Below are 10,299 nucleotides of genomic sequence, written 5' to 3'. Positions count from 1 at the left end.
CTGACCTGAAAGTGATTGGAGTCAGCCTGAGTCAGACTACGATTGTTTCCAGAGTCTTAAGATGTAGATTTTATTTCACACATTACTTTCACATCTTCAGACTTCAGATAAAATGTTCTGAGAAGGAAAAGGGTGCTCACAGCTCGGGGATCACACCTGCCACAAAGGATCACAGGCTGTAGTTTTTCCAGGAAACTTGAAAACGTGTTGCTTTGGTCACATGCAGCCAGTAGAGGGAGCCAGCACAGAACGGTTATAATTATAAGGAAGTAGAAGCAACAGAAGTGTTACAATAAATAATGCAAATAATGAGCCTTTTAAAGCTCCTGCAGGTAGCCATAGGAAGGGTTAAATGACCGAAGTACAAATTTCAGTGGGAACGTTTGTTTATTTATTTTTTTTACTTTACTTTTTTCTGGGGATTTAAAAACTTAAACCATGAAATCGATTAGCAGTGTGTGGTAGAAAAAGAGGAAAGAAAAGGTGCTCTAAAAGCTGGTCGCTGATCCACACACTCTCACAGGTATTCACAGCATGCAGGGCTGAGGCCGTAGCACCACACTAACTGCTGTTGTGACTTTTTACTGAGTTCAGAGCATGCTTGAGAAAACTGAACCGCAACGACAAACGCAATGTGCAGCTCCAACTGCACAAGCAAACTGCACAACAATCACAGTCACACTGAGGCAGATCTCTGAAGAAATATCATGTTACCGACGCCTTTACCTAAACCGGCTCAGGATTCTATAGAAAAAGAACACCTGATATAGGGATCATAGGAAAAACTATTCAGCACACTGTGATGGGATGAGGATGCAACAATAAAGGGTGTATAAAAAGCTCTTCTCTGTGGTTCACTGGTCGTCCTTCAGTGTCATGCTGCTCAGGTGTGCCATGACACCTGTTTCTCAAAGCTCTAGTGCTGTTGCTGCGGTGTACGAGAAGCTCTGTTTGACTTTAAAGAAAAAACTCAGACAATGGAGAGTAAAGTGACCGAGTCTTTTTTGGGTTCTTTTTTTTGGCCTGGATCAGAAATGCGAGCCAGCTGCAGAGTTGGCACCTGCCCCCTTGGCAAGGCCTTCTTCCTCTGCTGCCTGGGTGGCAGTCTGAGCAGGGGAGGGGCTAGAGTGCCTCTGGCGTCTCATGAAGGGGAACACACTGACGGGAAGGAGAAAAGGAAAATGCGCTCATTAAATACATGCTTAAATTTGGATAGAGAAAAAAAAGTGGGATGAGTATAAAAATGTAACCTTTTCTTGGTTTCCTGGGGGACGATGGCTTTGGCCAGCATGTTCTTGTACAGGTCAGATTTGAGATACCTTGGGTAGGAGTCCTGGAAACAGACACACATACACAAAAAGAAGCTTTTAGCTCATGGGAAAGAAAAGATGGACTTCCACATGAGTCAAAAAAGTATGTTTTTTGTTTAAATCTGATGTTCAGAAACAGGAAAAGGCAAGTCACACATTTATTGTACCCAACCAAAGATTAGGAGAGCAAAAAGTAGAAAAATAAAAATTGCTGTCTGGCTTCTTTTTAATGCGTTAATTTACTTTCCTGCTGAGGGTAAGGAGGAAAGATCAATACACTCTCATATGTCATGCAATATGAAGCCGGAGCAAAGAGGTATCCAGCTTAGCTTAGCATAAATACTGAATACACAATGAAACAGCTTGGCTCTGACCAAAGGTGAAGCAGCATTTCTAAAGCTCACTGGTATGAAACTGATATTGATCCTCTCGTCTGACAAGGAAGCAAATGAGCTTTTTTCCCAAACTGTATTCCTGTAAAGCAGGACTCACCTAAAAGCACCATTACAATCTAAAAAACAAACTGTGCATACAGTAATGTGCAAAAATCTTGAGCCACCCCTCATTTTTTTAAATATATTTTGCTAATGTAAGTAGGTAATATAGTATGTAAGGCAGAAAACAGACAATTCTAACAAGCTTGAAAGTCATTCTTTGGTATGTCCACCTTTAATCTCCAACACCGTCTGAACTTTGGGGAGGCCAGTCCATGCCTGATACTGTTATACAGTTTGTGTTTTTCTATGCAAGTGTAATTTTGCTACATGGGCAGCATTTGGGATCATTGTCACGCTGAAAAATGAAGTCACTGCCAATTAGCTGCTTCCCATGTAGAATTGTAAGGTGAATCAAAATTTTTGCATAAAATTATTTGAAAATTAAGTTTTCACTGATTTTTAGTTCAGTTTGTGCGTCATTTAGCAAAGCTCAGCCTTTTGAGGCTTATTGACAGCCAGGCTTGTGCTGAAAAGGCTTCAATGAATAGTAAATGATCGACTACATGGCCAGATGCATCTCTCGGATCCTGTGTTGGGTCTTTGCTGGATTTTTTTCCCTACTCCTCAGGGGCATGGCTTTCAGATACTGTTCATCTGCTGTAGATGCAACAATTTAGACCAATTTAAAACAGGTTCTTTGCTAAGTTGTCTGTCATGTGTATAAACACTGGTCATCGCTTGAGAAATTGCCTTTGTGATGCTTGAATGATTCACAGGTCAGTGTGAAGCAGCTTAACAAACAAACAACATTTCTCAGAAAATGGTCAGGTACAAGGACTAGATTGAAAATAAGTAAGAAGCCAATGTCCAAAGAAAACCCCTACAAGACCTTCAGAAAGCCTAGAAGAACGATTGATGAAGACCACTTTAAAAAATGACAAGAGTCTGGCTCCTTAGAAGCTGAGTATAGAGAAATGAGGGGTGGCTCAAGACTTTTGCACATGACTTCATAACATAGCATAATTTTATTATAATTTGTGGGACAAAGGAAAGAGATAACCTTTAATAAATACAGAAAACCCACGTCAGGTGAAAAAGTATAAGAAGGATATGTGTTCCATATTCATGGCTCACGCTTGCTTATAATGCATTTTTTATGGTTAATGGTAAGTGCTGTTACATAAAGGTACAGTGTGTGGGTGGGTGAGTCAGAGGTCAGACCTTCTTCATGAGGAAGTAAATGTGCATCTGCGCGTCGTCCATGACAAAGCGGTGCGGCCGTTTAATCCCCTCTAAGGTTTTATCCATTGTCTTGCTGTCGATGTTGACCCAGCGGGCCGCTCCAGGAGCCAGGAAATTCCTGGGTTCCATAAAAGATGAGGCGCTCATCTTATGAATATGTAACACGTGCATGTATCGCATGGCTGTCCACTTACTTGTAGACGTCTTCCACTTTCTCTACGATTTTGGAGCTTTCTCCATGTCTGATATCCTCACACGCCTGCCAGAAATACAGGTTCTCCGCTGAGAGCGGAGAGACATGCGGTGAGGAGCTGCGTGTGTGGTAAAACACACTGATGCAGGAAAATGTGACACATGGCAAGAGACTTTTTATAGCTGTGGAAAGAGTTCATACTGTACGCATGCATGGGTGAGCAAATCCCTCTCCTGTGTTTTGCTCATGCCTCCCTCTTCTCCACATCTCACTCTTAAATGTGGCCCTTCCTCTCTCCTCCATTCGTCTACCTTTTAACTTTGCCACATCTGTTTGTGACCTTTTCTGTATTTGAATTCTTCTTCTAATGATTTAAAAGATTGTTTTAATTGATTGCTGCGCAGCGCTTCGGCCCACGTCTCTGGTGTTTATACAGGGCACATAAATATACTGAATCTCTTTTTCCACTGTCTCGTCTTTTCCATCTCTCACCGCCGGGACTGGAAAATATCATTAGGAGAGATAATCAAATTCGGAATAAAGCTGATGTGAAAACAATTAAATAGATTTTCCATGTGTAATATTGTAACAATCTATACTATATTCCTCGTATTTCATGCATATTTTACACCTGTTATGCTCATTTCCAGCTGCAGTTTCAGCCTCGAAAGGGACGTGGCTGAAGACAGGGTATGGGAGGACACCTCTGGTGCCCGCCAACATTGTGTTGTATTGATGCAAACATGAACTGAAAGTGCAGGTGGATACAGACATTCAGACCTGCTTTACTGGGAAAATGGGTTATGGATCACTTTAAACACAGCTATGCAGACACAAAGTTTTGCAGGTTTGCCTCTGCAAACCACCAAAGTGCCAGGTCTTCATTGCTCAGGCAGCATTTAATAATGTCCATGGGTTCAAGACTTCAGGTGGTCACTGACTAAATCCATGTAATAAAAACAATCCATCTATTCTCTTCTACTTATCTTTGTCAGGGCCACAGTGGAGCTGGAGCCTAACCCAGCTACCGCAGTGCAAGAGGCAGAGTATACCCTGGACAGGTCGCCAGTCTGTCGCAGGGCTAACACATAGAGAGAGACAACCATGGACATTAAGAATTACCAATGAACCAAACCCCACTAACTGCATGTCTTTGGACTGTGGGAGGAAGCCCGAGTACCAGGAGAGAACTCATGCAAACACAGGAAGAACATCCACAACTCCACACAGAAAGGCCCAGGCCTGATGGTGGACCTTCTTGCTGTGAGGCAACAGTGCTAATCACCGCACCACCGTGCTGCCCTACAAAAACAATCCTAATATTTACAATTATTTTTGTTTGTACAAATTATTTTGAGCCTCTGAAAATGAGGGATAATGTTTAAAAAGAATTTTTTGTTAAACTCCTTGAATTAAAGCTGAAAGAGTGTTTGATTTAAAATTCACCATGGTGGTGCACAGAGGGGAAAAAAACTACAAAGTCTGTATCTTTGTCCAAGAAATTATGGACCACAACAGTGATAGTGAACATAATAATATGAATGGTATAACAAGTGCATTTTGTTTTTTTATCCTCCAGTATTCAAAGCTGAATGCTCCATATTTGTAATTGGTTCCCTCGCTCTTGTTTCTCACCACTGAATTCCTTCTCCAGGTAGGTCATGAACTCCCTCCTCCCCATGGCATCGTTGAGGAGCTCCATGAAGCTGAAGCTCCAGCGTTCTACTCGTAGACGCGTCGGGACCGGCACTCTGCTCAAGAAACGCACAAAAAACAGAAATGTTACGCTTGATGTATGATGCTGAGCTCATTTGTAATGTAACATGCTGATGTTTCTGTAGCGCTTTCATAGTCTCAATTACTACTTAGTGTTAAATAAGTGCAAAGTGTCTTAGTGTAAAATAAGGAAAATCATGATAAGTTCAGTACTTCAACTGTGAGAAAATATATATGATCTAACACGCTGCTGCTACATGACTCGATGAAGTCTTGAACGTGTGGAGTACTGTACTGTGTGGACTGGTTATAATCTCTGCATTGTCTCACATTTCTGCATTCATCGTCCAGTGCGCGGTGTCATCAGAGATCCAGGGGTTACTGGGCAGGCAGCCTTGCATAATAGGATCGTGGTTCAGGTACTGCTCGCTGTATTTCAGAAAACTGCACATCCACGCACAAGTGCAATGGCATGCGCGCACACAAGAACACACATGCACGCACACACACACACACGGTATTATTGTATTAGTCCTGCAGATCATAAGAGTTAATGGCCACTAATTCCAACTCGCCCCGGGAAGCATCCATTAGTGGCTCTTCTAGAGGGAGCACTAAGCTTTATGTGCATGTGTGTGCGTACTAGAAGACGCCGAGTTTGACCCGGGCAATCAGACGTCTATTATGTGTGTATCTGTGCGTGTCTGCATGTGAGCCTTTAGCAAACTGACACATACCCTTCTAGGCAGATGGATGATTTTACACGGTTTCTTCCAAGAGCCTTTCTACAGGCTTCAATCTGCAAACAAAGGCAGGAAGAAGAACCTTGTATGTGCTCTATACACTCGTACTTAATCTGATGGCATCTAAATTACATGCTGTACGTACCTCTCTTTTGTAGTAGTCACTGTTCTAGTTCTGTAAAGAGTAGCACAGGGTCATCATGTGAGGTCACACATTAAACCTTTATATAATGTATGTTACAGTTATAGAAACATATACATTTGAGGATAGCTGCCTTGTGACCAAATGTGTCACAGACACACAAACAGTAGCATTAAATATATAATTTTACAAACAATGACAGCCCAGTATGAGATTACAGACTAACATACTAAATTAGATTTCCCATTTGGGACAACAGACGCGACTGACTCTACCCTGTCATCTCAGGTCCTCGACTTTTTAACCTTGATTTACAATCATGATCATTATAATCATTCCTAATACACTGCAGGTCTGCGGTAAACTTACTTTCAAACGATCCCAGTGGCAAGAAAGAACAAAAGGAGGCGATTAAACACAGAGTGAAAAGTTACATCATTAATGGATTTTTTTAAAGCAGGCAGTAGAGAAATACAATGAAGTCACTGACCAGTGTGACTCTGCAGCTGAAGTTATTTGGTCGCTCCAAGCCTGTGTCCAACACGTTATTAACCCCAGGCTGTAAAAAAAAAAGGAGAAAAACAAAAAATAACATATGAGCACACAAAGTAAAATCTAAGTACAGTGTATTTGATGCATGTGTCTATACAATATCTGTGTGTGTGGGTGTGTGTCTGATGAGATGCGTGTGAGCGAGCACTTAGCCTCCCTAGAAGTTTCCACTCCACTAGCTCTGACTTTTAGTCCCAGGTTTCTTTCTTTTTCTCCAAGCCCTCGTCCCTAATTCATAAGGTCGAGACAGGATGGAGTCCCTCCTCCAAAACCCTTGTCCTCTTATTCACCCGCCTCCCATTACCCCTTTCATCTTCCCCTCCCCTCTTTCCCCCGGCATGCACACGCACGTGCACGCTTTTTCCTTCCCCTTTGGTACTTCTCTCTGCCTGCCTGCCTCTATCTAAGAAAAAACCAAACAAAGCTGGTGTTCAGTTAACAAACAGATGTGGAATATGATGATTTTTTTCTTGCTCTCCTTGTTTCTCCCTCTGTTGCTCTCACTCTCTCTATGTCAACTGAGGCTCTTACCGGATAGGTTGAATATTTCATGCAGAAGGGAAAAGGGACTGTGGGTGAACTTTAGTGGGACTGCTGTCTGTTTTTATGCTGGGATACAGCTTTAATAGTTGCCAAGTATAGAGGTGATCATGTAGTTGTGCTGTAGCGTAGCATGTACAACACAGTACAGTTGAATACAGTACAGTGTTATTGAGCGTACCGGGGGTCTGTTGATGAGCCAGTAAGCCTGCTCCTGACACTCCAGAACAATGCGGTCAGCCTTCCGCCTCTGTTTGGACGCTCTGAACATAAATCACAAGGTTAGTTTGTGCACGCTGGTAAATGCACATGTGTGTGTGCGTGCATGTTTGCGACAGAGTGCACCTGAGTTGCTCTCTGGCTTGCATCACAACAAAGTCCCAGGTGTGGTTGATCCTCTTGTGCAACAGACTGTACCTTTCCTAAAAAGGAAAAGGAAAAGAGGGAGGGGAGGAGGAGGAATGATGACAGAGACTTCTTGGCCCAAATTTTCCTGCTGCATATTTCACAACACAAACAAACACACACACACACACACACACACACTTTCTCTGTCTTTTAGATGCACAGACATACATACACACACATGATTTCCTCACCTTCTCATATTCCATCAGTTCGCCTTGTTTTCTTATATTCTTTTTAGCCAGATAGATTGCTGTTGGAATATAAGAAAGAAAACAAAGAGAATGAGGTGAAATCAGAGGTCCAAAGACCTGTACCTGTGTTTATTATATGTTATAAAGGCTCCTTTCTGCCTTCAGCTGCTCACTTATTCACATGGGTCTTCACAGCAGGTAGCTCCATATATGTGATTTGGGATTTTTTTTCCTGGGTCTCCTCCTGGTCTCAAACTGGGGTTCTCTTATGTGTCAGGTGAATGTATAAACCACTAAAGTATAAAAACTCTTAGTCGTGTAGGATTTTTTCGCAAAGTGTTTCATATAATAAATTTTTAAAAAGAGTGAAAAAGACAGGAATCGTAGGATATATGTAAAAAAAGAGCTTACATGTTTGTAATCATGATTATATAATGTTTTATATATGACATGTCCACTGGGAAGTGGACATCGTCCCTCAGAGATCACATGTATATTTTGAGTTTTTTCTTACCATAGTCCAGCTCTGATGCGGGCCACCTGGTACTAGTCCAGAAATAAGGAGTCTGTAAAAAAACAAACAAACAAAAAAACTAACTAACTAAAAGCAACATTTTTCTTCTTCCTTCGTATTTTTTTTTTCTTCACTGAAACTGATGTTGAAGCAGTTGATGAAAAAGCAGCAGACTGGCAGATGGATGAGGGATTAGGAAGTGGGCTAATGGAGTGAGAGTGAAAATGGGAGATGGACACTAATAGAGAGAAGGTGATGTTTTACTGAAAGATTGATGGAGGAAGGGCCAGGGTTGTAGAGAGTAGGCAGAATGGACAGACTGAGCGGCCTGACCTGGAAGCGGTAGGGTGACTCATCGGGCCGTAGCACAAGGCACCTCGGCTCTTTGAGGGGGTAAATATATCCATATTTCACCAGCATGTTGCCAAGGTGCAGAGCCTCTGTCGAACACCACAGAAGAAGTCTCAAACATCTCATCAGATTGTTATTCAGGTTTTTTATTTATCACCGTGTCATGTCTGATGGCACCAGAGAGGGGATGCTGATTTCATTAGGACTAAAGCTTTTAGGCTGAACTGACTAAGTAGCTGTGATTGGAAAAGAGCTGTTGGCACTGCACTTTTCTTTATCAAACATGCGAGCATTGTCAACCATCTCTCATAAATCAAGGCTTTGCTCCAGCGATGGAATGCCTCATCAATCTTCAGTCTCTCCTCATTTGTTAAAGAGCCCTACTTTTTTGAGTGACAGCTCCCAAAAAAAGCCGTGGGATGCTTTTTAATCAGCTCCTACCACTCTCTCTCTGTCTTTCTCTGCCTGACTCCACTCTTTTCTTTCCTGCTGCTCGGAAGCAAAAGGGACCAGCGGGCTACTTTTTTCCCCCTCAACGTCTAATTTAGTTGAAAATCTCCTGAGGTGAAGATCTCTTTTGGGACACTAATCAAACTCAGATCATCAGGTGAGTTAATCAGACCCAGACCCACAGGGGCTAACCCCATTCCTGTTTACTGGAAACATCCTCCCCTACGATGCACACACAAATAACTACCTACCGCGTCAGGCACCATATCCTGGCAACACACCAACGACACACAACATGCCGCTCACACAGAGACAGGAGAAAAACAGCAGGTACGTAACAGTCAATCATCAAGCGCACATTGTATGCATCTGTACACCTACCCTCCTCGCTGATTCTGTATTTGTGTGTCAACCAGGCAATTATATCATGGCCTGTAAAAGAATGGAAAGAAACAAGAGGGGAAGTGAGGAAAGAAGTTCCTCTCCAATCTTGGCAAAGCACACGGGATTCTCCAAAAAAAATGAATGCTGAATTATGTATGACTGCTGGGACAAAGTCAAGCTGCAATGTACCTGTCCACCCAAGCGCACTGATTCTAATGCATACTGACACAAGGAGCATACTCATACACACACACACACACACACACACACACACACACACACACCTGTCATGGCGTGTGGAATGACAGTTATAAGAAGCCTCTGGTTTCTCATCTTCATGCCCATGTCAGGGTCCTGCATGGCCACTATCACTTTCTCCATCTGCAAGGGAGACACACACACACACACACACACACACACACACATGTAAACATGCAGCTGGGCAACAAGAATTGGACCACTACACGAATAATAACAACAACAACAACAATAATTTTACATTAATTTGTTTTTCTTCTTTAATCCAATGAAATGTGTTGGATTTGTTCAGCGCTGGATTTCCAGGATATTCTGTGACAAAATAAATACAACCAAAGAGCACGTGATCAAGCAGTCTTACCTTTCGAAAGCATGCCATTTGCTCCCGATGACACCCTCCTTTAGCCAGGGTGTTGATGGTCATCTTGCGGGATGCTTGGGATCACTCGACGGGACGGCAAAGTGCAAAAGCAAAGTGCTACCGGGAGAGCGCGTCCGAGAGAGAGAGAGAGAAGAGAGAGAGCGAGAGAAGAGAGAGGGAGAGAGATGGAAACATCAGGCTGTCCCGTGCCTGCCGGGCGCGCGCGCGGCTGTGTAGATTAGAGAGGATTACATGTCAAATTTTTACTCAAGAGTTTCGGCACAAAAGAGGCAACTAGCTTTTCTCTGTTTCTTTTTACAGATAGGCTATATGATGAACTGAAAATGAAAAAATATAGCTGTATACGAAATGTAGGCCTTACCAAAGCGTACCATATCAAGTTCTTTCGCTGTTATTTGAATATATACATATATTAAAAAAAAAAAAAAAGTTTTACATTTGCAGAGAGTGTTTGGCTTGTGTACTGACCTGATAAGGGTAATAAAT

At 42.4% G+C, this 10,299-nt stretch overlaps 1 protein-coding gene across 1 annotated transcript; it reads right to left on the bottom strand.

The window, feature by feature from the left end:
- Window positions 1-56: 56 nt before the first annotated feature.
- rgs11 (regulator of G protein signaling 11) lies at window positions 57-9,981 on the bottom strand. Its single transcript, XM_063462836.1, has 17 exons — window positions 9,793-9,981; window positions 9,458-9,554; window positions 9,171-9,221; window positions 8,322-8,428; window positions 7,989-8,040; window positions 7,475-7,533; window positions 7,221-7,297; window positions 7,057-7,138; window positions 6,274-6,342; window positions 5,787-5,810; window positions 5,636-5,697; window positions 5,229-5,342; window positions 4,818-4,933; window positions 3,184-3,271; window positions 2,969-3,107; window positions 1,251-1,333; window positions 57-1,158 (listed from the first exon to the last, which is right to left on the bottom strand). Exons 1-17 carry the CDS (start codon window positions 9,853-9,855, stop codon window positions 1,029-1,031), a joined length of 1,413 nt encoding a protein of 470 aa, XP_063318906.1. The 5' UTR covers window positions 9,856-9,981; the 3' UTR covers window positions 57-1,028.
- Window positions 9,982-10,299: the final 318 nt, after the last annotated feature.

Source organism: Pelmatolapia mariae, linkage group LG18 (assembly GCF_036321145.2).
Source record: "Pelmatolapia mariae isolate MD_Pm_ZW linkage group LG18, Pm_UMD_F_2, whole genome shotgun sequence".
Lineage (NCBI taxonomy): Eukaryota > Metazoa > Chordata > Actinopteri > Cichliformes > Cichlidae > Pelmatolapia > Pelmatolapia mariae.
The sequence above is the reverse complement of the archived record's forward strand: the minus strand, read 5'-3'. Positions and strand labels throughout refer to the sequence as shown.

Bases quoted from the DNA above. Each gene is read 5' to 3' on its own strand.
- rgs11 (XM_063462836.1), bottom strand. From the start codon at position 9,855: ATGACCATCAACACCCTGGCTAAAGGAGGGTGTCATCGGGAGCAAATG. The intron at 8,041-8,321 runs GTCAGGCCGCTC...GTTTTTTTACAG, and splicing joins AGTCACCCTACCGCTTCCAG to ACTCCTTATTTCTGGACTAG. The intron at 1,334-2,968 runs GTCTGACCTCTG...GTCTGTTTCCAG, and splicing joins TTTACTTCCTCATGAAGAAG to GACTCCTACCCAAGGTATCT.